Genomic DNA, 16,269 nt, shown 5'->3' with positions numbered 1-16,269 from the left:
TTTATTTACTATGCTTACTATACACTATACCAGACGAAAAAGTAAACAAATGAAAGTCGAGAGCATAATATGCTCTCGACTTGAGATGCTGCTGCTGCGTCCTGTATCCTCCAGTGTGGTTTTCAAAATGTTTTTCCTCAGTGTAGCTCATGAATAATGCAGTAATATAATCCAGGTAACTGTCAAGTATGTGTACGTGCATGTGTACGTGTATGGTGATGTTGAACGGCTGAAGCAGTCTGGTGTGAAGACTCTGCCGGTCACCAGAGAATATAGTGGACGAGACCGAGATTTTGTTGAGACTTAAAACGCTGCTTTAGTGTCACTCTTGATAACAGGTGCCTCAAGACTCGGATCCGGACTAAGTAGTTGTATAAGGCCTGTGAAAGCAAAAAGCACAGTGTTATTAGATGAAGTGTAACGTCAGGGCGATCAATACACTTCTTAACTGCCGATACCATACTGATATTGGAGCCTTGAAGGAGAACTGCTCTTTTTTGTGGAATTTTGCCTATCGTTCACAATCTCTAACACACGTTATTCTTTTTTTTATGCATTCTAAGTTGTAAAATACGGCAAGTAAGAGGTGGCTGACAATACAGCTAATTGGAGTATTCCTTTGCGCTTAAAGCCCTCTTTCCGCCAACAATACTACTACATTTGAATCTTGTGACATGAATAATAACCAAATATAAGAGATATCGTTATTATAAGTGCTAACGCAGACAAATAATTTAGCGAGGTAACTCGCTTATGCTGGTAAATTGACATATAGCTGCTGCATTGCCTCTGAGTTGGTGAAAGTTCATTCTAGATTATAAGTCATGCCTCTCACCTGGATAGTAGAAGGTTGTGGATATAAGCCGACAAGTTGGTCAACTTTGACATTCAAAGTTGGCGAGAATAACACTAAAATACGCTGGTTTGCGGCACCTTCAGTTTTTTTCAAGTGGATTATAATTCTTCATTTTTAACAGGAAGATATAAACATCCCATCGGTCAGCATCCCAGACATTGCACAGTAAGTGATTGTTTTATTATGTTGCATATCTTGTTAGCACTTAGCAATACTGCTACATGCTGGATCTGCTTATTACCCAGCTTCTAAAACTTTACCCCCCATACTTTACTGAACTGATTTCACAAAATTACACAAAACCATGTCATTTTAACATTGTCCCTTTTTTTTCCAGAGATAAACAACAATAATTATAGTGAATGTCATATATATAAAAATGTAAAAAATACACCAAAAAAAACACTCCCATCTCTATACTCTGATACATAGATATACAGAAAATCATACTAAAAAGATAGCGTGTTAATACATATGTCATATATATATATATATATATATATATATATATATATGTAAACATACATGCATTAATGACAAATATTCCATTTATATAGTATCATCTTTATCAAATATAATATTACACACATCTTCTGGATATAACTTATGTACATTTTTTTCTCTTATACTAAATGTTACTTTTTTCATTTCTACTATCTGTGTCAGGGCTGTTGTACAGGATTGTATTCTACGTATTGCGGTCTCTTTCCAAGTCTTTGTTATCTGTTTAATTGCAGTGATTCTTAATATGTTAAATAGATGTACATGTGTTTTCTGTTTGTGCTTTATGCATACATATAAAAGCACAGCTTCTAAAACTTGTAGATCATCCTCCGTATATTCAGGCTCAAAAATATACTCTTCCGGGTCATAATTTGTCGAAAGAAGTGTTTGTTGTAACTGTGATGCATCTGTGAAATTAATTCGCCGCCGCGTGCTTAAAATGAGCAAAATATGTAAATATTACATGTTATTATGAATTTTGTTATGTTACATATATATTTAGAGCATGTATAAAAAAACAAAACCTTTACGGACTGTTAATATCTGCTTACTTTCTGTTTCAACGTGTTCTATCTACACTTCTGTTCAAAAGTAATCACTTATTCTTCTGTTGTTTGATACTTTACATACGTTTTGGATGATGCCACAAATTTGGGTATCGATTCGATACCAAGTAGTTACAGGCTCCTACATTGGTCATAATTTAAGTCCTCATGTGTTTCCTCAGTTTATAAACATAATATGAATTTAAAAAAAACAAAAAAATATTTTGTGATGTATCGATGTAATCATTGCAACGAGGAATATCAGTGTAGACCCACCCTTTTGTTTACATTGAGGAGCGTGAGCTAGCTGTTAGCGGTTAGCTATTGTATCCTCCTACTGTGTGTAGTGAAGCATGTTTAGCTATTCCTCGTCCTCGTTGTAAGAAACTTACCTTATGTGTCGCCGCGTGGAGGCGAGGATTGGTGATTTAGAAGTAGCTAAAACACTGCTGCTAGCTAAGTTTTAAAGCACCACGTGTAGAGCGGCGTTTCAGTGTTTATAGCTTCACCTTTATCGTTACGTTTTTTAAGCCAAACTGTGTTCGTTGTACTTTGTGCATGTGCGTTGCCTAACATGAGCCAGTCTGCTCATAAAACCAACAATGTCACAACGGCGTGCCGCCATACCTTTAAAATAAAAAAATGGTATCGCTATTTTTCAGAGGCACTATAGTACAATTTATAATTCATTAGTACCGCGGTACTTTAATAGTAGCGGTATACCATACAACCCTAGTGCGACATATCTCTTCCAATCTCGAAACACACACAATAAACACCAGGCTTGCAATACGCTCAACTATTCACTTCTCAGGAAGCTCTAAGATTGCTACTTTTAGATTGTTACACTTGGCTTTTTTTTCTAAATATATAAGAATAAAACAGCAATACCTCACCCGTCGAGCTCATAAAATTACTTGTAAAATGCTTTTATTTACCTTGGCTGACACGGCTAGACACTATCTCAATTTCTTCTGAACTACATGAAATGTCAAAGGCTGAAAGAGGATTGGCATGTGAAAGGAATGGAATGATAAAAGACAGTTGTGTTCTTTTACTCGCAGCATGAATACATTAGACTGCAGAACCGGGACAGAATTGAAATGATGTTTCTCCGTGACGACAGGGGAGACAACACTCACTCTTGGCCTTTTCGTTCTTGCGCGACGGCCTCCAGCGGATATAGGACTTGTGCTCGTCCAGAAAGAAGAAGCGCACCAGTCCCTTGGAGCTGCCGCGCAGCTTCACCATCTGGGTACCCATCTGCATGGAGCTCATACATTTCTCCACTGGAGACACGACAAAACACACAGAAGAGAACAGAGGTTGGAACTTGGATATTAAAAAACAAACAAAAACTGCTTAAACAGAAAGAACACACGCCATGTTTCTTTCAAATACAACAATTAGACAATAAAATTTGTCGCCGACAATCATATCTGTCGGCAATAGTCGTGACGTCACCACTTGTGTTTTTCCAGGCGGAATCTGGTCACTAGCAAAAACATGGCCAGTGATAACATGTAAAGTGTGAGGATATTTCCTCTTATTCTTGTTAAAAACATAAATGCCTTGCTCATTTTGCAAAGCGGATCTTGTTTTGATTGCAGTACATCTGTGATATGCCACTATTTAACCTTCGTCTTGTGTTAGGGTCGGCACCGACCCGTTTTAGTTTTTAAATGCATAAAAGAACCACATAAATTTATTTTTTTGCATCAAGGGTTTTTGACTTTGTCAGGAACCTCTATTTCAACATAATAAAACTTTTTTTTCCCCCCACTAAATTAGAAAATGCTTTGGTTGAAATTATGACCTTGGTGTTGTTAGGGTCAGTTTCGACCCAGTTATAAAAATAAGATTATAAAGCAATAATTAGAGCCAAAACTGAACACACTGACAGCCAGCTCCTCTCCAATCATGTGAGCTTTAGGGGATTCTCATTTTACCTTGTTATCCAGTACAAAAACAAACAAAGACGGGCATGTCCAGACATGTGAGGTCAATTCAGTATAGAGTTGGTGACTTGCAGAGTGCATATCTTCAATTTGCAGCATGCAAAAATGAAAAAAAGATTTACAATGAGAGAAGTTCTGGATAATATTTTTGGTGAAAATGAGAGAGAGGACACGGATGAACAGGTTTCTGAGGAGGAAGACAATGTGGCGTATCATCCAGAAGACAGACACATCTGATGAGTCTGATGAGGAGGTCATACCAAAGACTATACAAATGGTACTCATTACCTCCCTGCTTGGCACTCAGCATCAAGGGTTGGAATTGGGGGTTAAATCACAGTGCTGCCCACTGCTCCCCTCACCTACCAGGAGGTGAACAAGGGGATGGGTCAATTGTAGAGGACAAATGTCACCACACCTAGTGTGTGTGTGTGACAATCATTGGTACTTTAACTTAAAGTTAACTTAACTTGATTTGCTTGATTGGTTGTTGTTTGATTGACCTTGCAAATCTACATTTTGTGTTATGACCTGTTCTGCTTTTCATTTTGTGTTTGTATTAAAGTTCTGTTGCTGAAAAAAATACTTTTTATTCTTTTTCTTGAAGTAGATATATATGGGTCGAAATTGACCCGGAACACCATAGATGTTACTGTAGTTAAAATTATTGAAATGAAAAAATAAATTAAACAAATGTATTTACGAGAGGTGTTCTAATACCCCTCAGTAATAATCAGGTAACACAACAACCTTTTATATATTTGATTCTCTTGAGGTTCATTTTACATTTTATCAAGGGGTATACTGACAAAAAAAGGCCCAATGGCCCACACCAAAAATATTAAAACCGATATTTTCATGGATAAGGAAGCCTAACAAGGAAACCAAGAGATGAGAAACAAATTGGATGATAGATAATTGTTTTTAGTGTATTTTATAGCTGATTTAAGACATGGGTCAAAACCGACCCGTTAACATAAGAGATGGTAACAGAAAGCTAACACAAGAGGAGGGTTAAAGCGGAGACATGAGCTTCTAAGGCAGTGGTTCTTAACCTTGTTGGAGGTACCGAACCCCACCAGTTTCATATGCGCATTCACCAAACCCTTCTTAGTGAAAAATAAAAAATTCAGAAAAAGTTATGTTTTTTTACTGGTGCACAAAATGAACCGTGCATGAACATCACCTTGTTCAAAGAACAAAACCAACACAGTGCATGAACTCACAACAAATTACACACATTACCATGAATTGATTAACGTGGGCCCCAACTTAAACAAGTTGAAAAACTTATTCGGGTGTTACTATTTCGTGGTCAATTGTACGGAATATGTACTGTACTGTGTAAACTGTACTGTTTCATATAATGTATTCTCTTCCTTTGCAATCTGCTAGTAAAAGTTTCAATCGATCAATCAAACAACCTGCAAATCAGATGGAAAATTAGAGGGAACATTGTTTGGGAGTATCCATAATATGCCGATAGGGAGAAGTTTTTATTTACACGATAAGTCGGATGTGTCTTTACCTCCGTGGCGGAGGCTCCACCGAATCCCTGAGGCCGACTCACCGAACCCTTAGGGTTCGATCGAACCCAGGTTAAGAACCACTGTTCTAAGGCTTAATAGCTTCTACCTTGCTAGCTAGCTAACACGAGTGTGACCAAGTTGTGTGAAACAAAACTTTAACTGTAATTTTAGCTAACGTCAGCCAGCTAAACTTTGTCTACATCAATTCAAGTATGTTTTAAAGGAGAGTAAATTTCTGGCAGAACATCTGTGATACACCAGCATTTAAAGCGCAGACATGATATCAGACATCTGGAGGGAGGATGCAGATACAACCTCAGTACTAGTGTTACCTTCTACCTTGCTTGCTTTCTAACAAGAGTGAGACCAAGTTGTGTGAAAAAAAACTTTAACTATCATTTTAGCCAAAGTCAGCCAGCTAAACATTGTCTACAATTCAAGTACTTTTTAAAGCAGCGTCAATTTACAATGCAGTAAAAAAGGCACACACACACACACACACACACACACACACACACACACACACACACACACACACACTAATGCGGAGGTTTCATAAGATTAAACCTATGAAATCTATGAAATAGCCAGCATTTTAATAATTAATTAAATATATAATTCTACACATTGAGTCTATTGGAGTGCTAAAACTGCCAAGAGCCAATCAATACTCAATATATCAGTGTGCAGCTTTTTAAACATCACACAATTATTTTCTTTTTGAGTAAGTTAAATGTGCTGCTATTTAACTGTTTTTTTTTGGTTTGTTTTTTTAAATACTAGGGGTGTAACGGTACACAAAAATTTCGGTTCGGTACATACCTCGGTTTAGAGGTCACGGTTCGGTTCATTTTCAGTACAGTAAGAAAACAACAAAATATACATTTTTGGGTTATTTACAAAAAATTTGCAAAATCTTCCACCAAAAATATTTTTCTGAGTGGAATATTTGATGTGAAGTAATCGGAACCTTGGATAGGTCAATAATTCATAATAACATTGATTTGGATTCAATATTATGTTTTGAACAATGACAGTTTGAAAGAAAAAAAACCAGCTTTGTTTTATTAGTCAACATTGCAACTTTTTCTAAATTACATTTAACCTTTAAGCTTTTTTATTTTACTTTTGTTATGTATTTGTTTATTTTAATAGTATTTTTAGAATGTGCCGTGGGCCTTTAAAACATTAGCTGTGGGCCGCAAATGGCCTCCGGGGCACACTTTTAACACCCCTGCTATAGATAATAAAAAATTACATCTGATAAATCTATGGATAAAAAGCAGAGCCTTGCGACGCAAGCGCGTTTATCATAACTCTCTCGCTCTCTCTGTCTCTGCCCCTCCCTCACGAATGCTGCTGCGTGCACAATTTGTTTTGTTTTTAAGTCCTTCTTAACCCTGAACGTACATTGAAAATACATGCAACCCTAACTCAAAATGACGGACATTTGAGGCATTTAAGCAACTCCGCCCTGACAGCTCCGCAAAAGAGGACATGTCCGGTGAAAAGAAGACGGACCATACGTCCTCTTTCTATCAAAATAATAGTTAGTTGCAGTCCTAATGTTATGCAAACCAAATGCTTTCATTAATTTATGTCTGAATCAGCTTGATTGGGTCATTTGATCACTGAGTCCATAAATCAAACAGAACAAATATAGCTACTAGTGGTGTCTTAAAAATGAACTACTCGAATATTAACCTCGCAGTGGAATTGTCATACATTAAAAAAAATATATATATAGCCATCCAAGTCGTGATTCATATTTATTACGATTCTTCATGGATGTGATAGGGGAAATACACAATCACCTGAAACCTGACCCCCCATTCCTCACCAAACTATCCAATCTCTGCTGCTTTTATTTGTTTATCCGAGTGTTTTAGCCTTTTTGGGGTGGAAAAAGTCGCAGATGAGATCGGTTTATTTGTGGGGACCTCCATTGTCTGCTCTCTTGCTGGCATACGTGAACAGGGTCTCCCCGAGATTGCCAACATACCTGTGGGTGTGGTCAACATGACTTCATGATGCATATATTTTCTATAAAAAGGTGCAAAAAAATGATACACGTTTAAAAACAAATCGGTGTCTTTAATGTGATTAACATATACATTTGTTTTGCTCTATTTTTCAATTGTGGCTGCTTGTTGTAAAATGTACTTTGTTCTTCAAGTTTTTAGAGACTTCTCCAATCTTTTTAATGACTTTTTCCACATTTAAAACGACTAGCAACAAGTGTAACTTATTTTCCGGGTGTTATTGGAGTATTTAGAGACTCTTGACAGCTGTGGCTTCATGTCCGCGACTTGTGTCTCCTTGAAAACCTTCACTGTCCTCTTAATATTTGCACTTTGTGAATTTTTTAAATGGCTTGCGGGTATACAGTATCTCCAATTTATTCAAGTACGTCCACGTCGCAATGAAACTGTTGCTTTACAGAGAGTAAATGGAACAATGAAAAAGGAGGATTACCTCCAAATTCTTCAGGACAACCTAAAATAATCAGCCCGGAGGTTGGGTCTTGGGCGCAGTTGGGTGTTCCAACAGGACAATGGCCCCAAACACACGTAAAAAGTGGTAAAGGAATGGGTAAATCAGGCTAGAATTAAGGTTTTGGAATGGCATTTCCAAAGTCCTGACTTAAACGTGTGGACAATGCTGAAGAAACAAGTCCATGTCAGAAAACCAACACATTTAGCTGAACTGCACCCATTTTGTCAAGAGGAGTGGTCAAACATTCAACCAGAAGCTTGCCAGAAGCTTGTGGATGGCTACCAAAAGTGCCTTATTGCAGTGAAACTTGCCAAGGGACATGTAACCAAATATTACCATTGCTGTATGTATACTTTTGACCCAGTAAATTTGGTCACATTTTCAGTAGACCCATAATAAATTCAAAAAAGAACCAAACTTCATGAATGTTTTTTGTGACCAACAAGTATGTGCTCCAATCACTCCATCACAAAAAAATAAGAATTGTAGAAATGATTGGAAACTCAAGACAGCCATGACATTATGTTTGATCAATTAACTTTGATCATGACTGTATATATATATATATATATATATATATATATATATATATATATATATATAATGTACAGACAGACACCTTCATAACAATATGTAATATGTACAGTATACACACTGCAAGTATATATATAATGTAGTAACAGACACCTTCATAACAATATGCAATATGTACAATATTTTCCCTATTTTAGTCATTTTAATCATTGCCTGAACTAATTCCTCTGTGCATTAATTTCTGTTTCCATAGCAACACACTTCTGACTTCTGGCTACAAATGTGTGTTCCTACTTCTGGGAATAAACGTGTGTGTGTGTTCTAATCATGGCTGACTTGGTAACAGACAACGAAGACGACTATTTTTGGACAAATGAGGATTCACCACCTTTCATGTTTTTGAAGCTGAATATACAGAGTATGAACGGCTGCTTCTAGAACCAATACAAAGGAAGAGTGAGACGTTGAAGCAGACAGAAGCCGAGAGAGTGAGGTGAAAGTGATTTTGGCGCTGTTAATGTGGAACTTGTATCGCCATACAGCTGTTTCACTTCCTCTACGATACTGACATTGTCGTCTTAAGTATTAGCCAATCAATTCATATCCGGGAGCAAATTGCATTTTTTATTTATTCCTATTCTAAATTGATTCATAACTTTTGAAAAAAAAAAAAGATATATTTTTTAAGAATACATTTTTGGATTACAAACCTTAAACAACTATAACCGTAAGTTCCCTACACTTTTGAAGGGTGCAGCTGACTTAAGGACTTTTCTTTGCTGACGGTCATAATGCTAATGAACAAAATCAAAAAAACACACTGAAAAGGCATGTTGCTGTTTGTGATGCAACTTCCTTCCATTTAGTGCTCTCAACCGGAAGTAGAAGTGCCATTCTCTCTTCTAGCCGACCTTAGCTTTTCTACTCATGTAGAGTCTTCATTCATCACTCTAAGCAACATTTCTCGTTTTACAATATAACTAAAACTGTTCATACTTAATTAACCGTCCCATGTGTGTTTTCTGTAGGAGTGTTTTCGTGCATATTTGTACGTGGTAATGTAATGTAATGAAGCTAGCTAACACGTTTACGAGTGTCTGTGTTAGTATTAACTTACAATGGCATTCTTTTTGTATTGTTTAAGTTTCACAAATTTCTCAGTAAATTCACCAAAATGTCATCTTGGAGTTATTGAGTCAGTTTACTGATTGGAGAGCTAGCTTGCGCAGCTAGTGGTTCCATGATGATGACTTCTGTTTTGTTTGATTAGCGGTTTTACTGCTGTTACAGACACTGTTTGGAAACAATTAAGGTATGTAAATAAACATTTACACAATATTTATGTGTAAATAACTAATTTCACAACGTATATATATGCGACTTAAAGTCCGGTGATGCTAATATATGGATAATTTTTTTTCATAAAATTTGGTGGGTGTGTTCTTTATACCGGTGTGCTCTATCCTCCGGAAAATACAGTAGTTATATTATTATTATTAATAATGTTACTTTTATAATTATTCGGTTTTCCTCTTTTAGTATTGTATTTTTTTTTAAATTGCTGTGTAAATGTATATTTTAAGTACTGTAAAGCTATGATTGGGTTAAAGTTGCTATATATTATTTTTATTAAATTGAACATTCTGTGATTTCTGTATAACATTTTTTTTATTTGCCAACAATAAGTTGTAAGGCATAAGCCAAAAGTAGCTTTTATAACCTGTAACCTGTTTTGAAAAAGTTTTATAAAAAATTACCTACCAAATAATGTATAACAAGAATCAAGTTTGATCAAGAATCGATTCTGAATCAAATCGTCACCCTAAGAATCGGAATTGAATCATGAGGTGCCCAAAGATTCCTAAACTCCCAAACTCGTATTGTTCCAAAACGATAACAGCAGGAATCAACTTTTATTATTTTGTAGTATGGAATGTTTAAAAATAGGTTAGCTCAAGTGAAATGAGTCAAACAGTAGTAATTATGAAAACCACAAAACCTATTTGTTATTATCATCTCCGTAATATTGCTAAAATTTGTTCTATTTCATCCACTAGCGACGCTGAGATCATTATTCATGCGTTCGTTACGTCTCGTCTCGATTACTGTAACGTATTATTTCCGGGTCTCCCTATGTCTAGCATTAAAAGATTACAGTTGGTACAAAATGCGGCTGCTAGACTTTTGACAAGAACAAGAAAGTTTGATCATATTACGCCTATACTGGCTCACCTGCACTGGCTTCCTGTGCACTTAACATGTGACTTTAAGGTTTTACTACTTACGTATAAAATACTATACGGTCTCGCTCCATCCTATCTTGCCGATTGTATTGTACCATATGTCCCGGCAAGAAATCTGCGTTCAAAGAACTCCGGCTTATTAGTGATTCCCAGAGCCCAAAAAAAGTCTGCAGGCTATAGAGCGTTTTCTATTCGGGCTCCAGTACTATGGAATGCCCTCCCGGTAACAATTAGAGATGCTACCTCAGTAGAAGCATTTAAGTCCCATCTTAAAACTCATTTGTATACTCTAGCCTTTAAATAGACCCCCTTTTTAGACCAGTTGATCTGCCGTTTCTTTTCCTTTCTCCTCTGCTCCCCCCTATCCCTTGTGGAGGGGGAGACACACAGGTCCGGTGGCCATGGATGAAGTGTTGGCTGTCCAGAGTCCGGACCCGGGGTGTACCACTCGCCTGTGCATCGGTTGGGAACATCTCTGCGCTGCTGACCCGTCTCCGCTCGGGATGGTCTCCTGCTGGCCCCACTATGGACTGGACTCTCACTATTTTGTTAGATCCACTATGGACTGGACTCTTACTATTATGTTGGATCCACTATGGACTGGACTCTCACAATATTATGTCAGACCCACTCGACATCCATTGCATTCGGTCTCCCCTAGAGGGGGGGGGGGGGGGGGGGGGGGTTACCCACATATGCGGTCCTCTCCAAGGTTTCTCAGTCATTCACATCGACCTTCCACTGGGGTGAGTTTTTCCTTGCCCTTATGTGGGCTCTGTACCGAGGATGTCGTTGTGGCTTGTGCAGCCCTTTGAGACACTTGTGATTTCGGGCTATATAAATAAACATTGATTGATTGATTGATTATTAATGGACTGGAATGGACTTATATATTACATATATAGGATGACACCTAGTGGCCAAAAAACCTCATACGTTTTTTTGCTTAGCTGTTGTGTAGCACAACTAAATACACTGCAGGACTGCTTGTATCAGTCGCAAAAATCGGATCAGGACACCTTTTGAAAAAACACCTACTAACATTGTTTTCCATCAAATTGACTCCATTAGTGTTTCTCAAACAGTGAGCTGGGTCCCCAATGAATTGTCAGGGGGCCCATGAGAGCAAGTAGCAGTTTTTTTTCATTAAAGCTTGAACGATACGCAAACGTCTAGTTAGGTGTCAGCAGTGCTCCAATTATTTAACAACCAGACAGTTAAGCCTTGGCGAAAATGAGGACTCAGGAGCAGAAGGGGGACGATTGACGCAGGCTTTATTTCAGCAGTTTCTTTGATCTCTCTTTAGACAGAGTGATTTAAACACAATGACTACAAACTATATACTTGATACATTAGAGCATGGTGTCAAACTCTGGCCCGCGGGCCAAATTTGGCCCGCCGTGTAATTTCATTTGGCCCTTGAGGCAATATCAAATTAACATTAGAGCTGGCCCGCCGGTATTATACAGCGGCGGTGCCGCTGTAACACCACATTCACCGCTAATACTCATACTTGCCAACCCTACCGATTTTCAGCACACCTCTCGAAAGTCTCCCGGGGCAACCATTCTCCCGATTTCCAACCGGACAACATTATTGGGGCCGTGCCTTAAAGGCACTGCCTTTAGCGTCCTCTACAACCTGTCGTCACGTCTGCTTTTCCTCCATACAAACAGCGTGCCAGCCCCTGTCACATGATATATGCGGTTTCTACACACACACAAGTGAATGCCAAGCATACTTGGTCAACAGCCATACAGGTCACACTGAGGGTGGCCGTATAAACAACTTTAACACTGTTACAAATATGCGCCACACTGTGAAACCACACCAAACAAGAATGACAAACACATTTGGGGAGAACATCCGCACCGTAACACAACATAAACACAACAGAACAAATACCCAGAACCCCTTGCAGCACTAACTCTTCCGGGACGCGACAATATACACCCCCCGCTACCACCAAACCCCGCCCCCCCAACCGCGCCCACCTGAGCCCCGACATTAATGAACTAGCATCCCAGAAAAGATGGCAGGTATCTGGCTTGGGCACATCAGATTAGATCAGTGTGTTGCAAACTGAGCAGTTTAAAGGCCTGAATGGTTGATTTATTCATTGTTATTTTATTTTCAAATTTATTAGCCTGTGGAAAAAGTTAATGTTGATATTTACCTCAGAAGGCTGCAAATAGAAAAGAGGCATTCAATTTTTTATTTAAATTGTATTTAATATACTACTGATGTTTTTTCGTTTGTTTTTTGAAAGTTGATTTTGCACTATCAAGTTATATACGTAAGTGTTGCTTGTTCCATATTCAGTGTTAAAACAAATCAGTGTAGCAAACTGAGCAATAATTAACGTTTTATTCATGCACTTTCTCTTGCTACTTCAAGGCCTGAATGTTTGTTTCATTCATTATTGTTATTTTATTTTCAAATGTATTATTAGCCAGTGAAAAAAGTTTATTTTGATATTTACCTCAGAAGGCTGCAAATAGACAAGAGGCATTAAATTTTTATTTACATTTTATTTGATATGCCATTGATATTTTTGAATTATTATTATTTGAAACTCGATTTTGCATGTCACTATAAACTTATATAAGCCTTGCTTGTTCAATATTCAATGCAAAACTTGTTTGGTTCCCTATTAAATGGTTCATTTGTTCAACCTTGGCCCGCGGCTTTGTTCAGTTTTAAATTTTGGCCCACTCTGTATTTGAGTTTGACACCCCTGCACTAGAGTAACAAAAGATACGTAGCATAGGGCATATAACAATAAATGAAAAATCACTCCATAGGGAGGAAAAAAGGCAATAGCAAAATTCTCAACTGATCTAATAAGGAAAAAAACAACAATCTATGATAAGCTAGACAAAAGGAAAATCGCTCATGCAAAGGAGACAAGAAGCTATAAACAGAAAGTACGCTATGAAGAGCTAAGAAAACTGCAAACTAAAGTGCTCTAAGAGGAGGAAAAAAGGAAGGCAAAGCACTATGAAATAAGCTCCAAAAAAAACTGACCAAAAAACTTTGACAAATCAAAACCACTCTTCCTCAGAGGGTACGTCGAAATCAATAGATAAGGCGAGGCAATACTTAACAACTTGGGCCAAGACTGTGGACGACGGCTGGCGGTACATGACAAGACCATATACTCTGGCACAGGACAAGAGGAGGACGAGACATTTATACACATGAGGGAGGGTGACACAGGTGGGCACAATCAGGCAATCAGGAGAGACATCAGACCAGTGAAACAGGAGGAAAGGCAAGTGATCTGAAACGAGAGGGAGAGTTAACCTTTCAAAATAAAACAGGAAATGACAAGACACCATGGAACCAGACGAAACCCAGACAAGACTTCACCCAGGTGTGACACAGACTAGGAATAGTGAGAAAGTAATTAAATCCCTTGGATTTACTGTAAATATGGTAGGTCATGACGAAAAATAATACTATTTATCAGAATAAGCTCTTTATTTGGAGCAAGTGCATGTCATCAATAATACACATAAAGATGAATAAATGAATATGATCAAAACAAAGCATGAAATGCAATACTGATAGACGTTTGAGCTAAATAATAAAAGTTGGTATGTCTAAGTTGTATCTCTTTTGAAGAATTAAGCGCAGAAATTACTTTACAACATAAAAATTCTGGCTTTAAAAAATGATCCATCCACCGCTTATCCGAGGTAATGTAGCGGGGGCAGCAGCCTAAGCAGAGAAGCCCAGACTTCCCTCTCCCCAGCCACTTTCTCCAGCTCATCTCGGGGGATTAAAAATTGCAAACAAATGCAAATATTTTATTTTATTGTATTTTATTTTAACATAACCTAAACAATTACACGTTGAGTAAATAATCTATGGCAGGTGGTGTCAATTAATGTGTGTGTATGTATATATATATATATATATATATATATATATATGTCAATTAATTTGTGTGTGTATGTATATATATATATAAATATATATATATATATATATATATATATATATATATATATATATATATATATATACATATATATATATATATATATATATATATATATATATATATATATATATATATATATATATATATATATATATATATATATATATATATATATATATATATATATATATATATATATATATATCAGTGACATGCGGTGAGGTTCATGGCTGGTGAGGCACTGACTTCATCACAGTCAGATTTACAAACATATGAACCCTAAAGAGTATCTTATTCACCATTTGATTGGCAGCAGTTAACAGGTTATGTTTAAAAGCTCATACCAGCATTCTTCCCTGCTTGGCACTCAGCATCAAGGGTTGGAATTGGGGGTTATTAAATCACCAAAAATTATTCACGGGCGTGGCGCCGCTGCTGCCCACTGCTCCCCTCACCTCCCAGGGGGTGATCAAGGGATGGGTCAAATGCAGAGGACAAATTTCATTACACCTAGTGTGTGTGTGACAATCATTGGTACTTTAACTTAACTTTAACTTTACACATACAAACTGTAGCACACAAAAAAGCACATTTAATAAAAAAAAACGTTATAAAGGTCTTACCTTTACTTATAAAATAAGTCCATGAGCCGCTGTTGTGCTGGATTAATGCACCCCCTGACGAGAGTGTTATATCAACTAAAGCCCTCACTTAAACTTTTCACGTGCAAGATTGAATCTATTTAAAAAAGTGTAACCGAGGGTTTATAAATGTTGCCTATACTGTATGAAACTACAAAATAACAAACACGAAGGCTCCAGTTTACACGAGGACCACTTTATTTACATTCTTTCAAAAACTTCCGCTCCACTCCAACATGTCATCACTTCCGCTCTTAGCGCCTTCAAAATAAGAGCTCAAGGTATATACTGTATAACAGCGCATAACAGGAACTTAACATCACAAAGAGGAAAGCCCATAAAAATAGGTTACAAAAGTTATTTAATAAGAAGCCAAAAAGTGCAAAAACAATAATGTTCGTGTTGGAGGAGTTGTGAATTAGGTACACCTGCAGTCTGCAGGTGTACCTAATGTTGTGGCCCTGCAGTCATTCACAACTCCTCCAACACGAACATTATTGTTTTTGCACTTTTTGGCTTCTTATGAAATAACTTTTTTAAATAGATTCAATCTTGCACGTGGAAAGTTTAAGTGTGGGCTTTAGTTGATATAACATTCCCGTCAGGGGTTGCCGTGCATTCTACGGCGGGGGTGCATGAGGCGAGCCTCAGCCAGTGCGTCTTTTGCAGCCGTTTTATGATCGCTCAGCACAAGAAATACTTTACACACATACAGTTGTTGACAAAATACACTGTACATTATATACCTCAGCTTAAAATATGGAAATGTATAATATAATTCATATAGCAATACGGTCTCACTGCACAGCAGGCCAGCAGTTAGCCGAGTCCGCAATCCATGGTGAGGCACAACGCAGTGACGTGCCTCAACTGGCTGCTGTTCACCGCACCGTCTCTTCTCAGTATTTGAACGGCAAATGTGAAAATTCAGCGATTTCAAATAAAAATTATCTAAAACGGGTGAAGTTAAATGGAAAATAACTTCATAGTATAATCACTGGATACATATAACAA

The 16,269-nt window shown here is 37.4% G+C and overlaps 1 protein-coding gene across 1 annotated transcript in view; it reads right to left on the bottom strand.

Moving 5' to 3' along the window:
- Window positions 1-16,269, bottom strand: part of plch2a (phospholipase C, eta 2a) — a 147,167-nt gene that overhangs the window by 108,524 nt on the left and 22,374 nt on the right. The window contains exon 2 of the mRNA XM_061987951.1: window positions 3,048-3,194. Coding sequence (XP_061843935.1) covers window positions 3,048-3,194 — 147 coding nt within the window. The remainder of the gene's footprint in view (window positions 1-3,047; window positions 3,195-16,269) is intronic.

This window comes from Nerophis lumbriciformis, linkage group LG01 (assembly GCF_033978685.3).
Source record: "Nerophis lumbriciformis linkage group LG01, RoL_Nlum_v2.1, whole genome shotgun sequence".
In the NCBI taxonomy this organism is placed as follows: domain Eukaryota; kingdom Metazoa; phylum Chordata; class Actinopteri; order Syngnathiformes; family Syngnathidae; genus Nerophis; species Nerophis lumbriciformis.
Note: the sequence above shows the minus strand (reverse complement) of the source record. Positions and strands in the feature narration are given on the sequence as shown.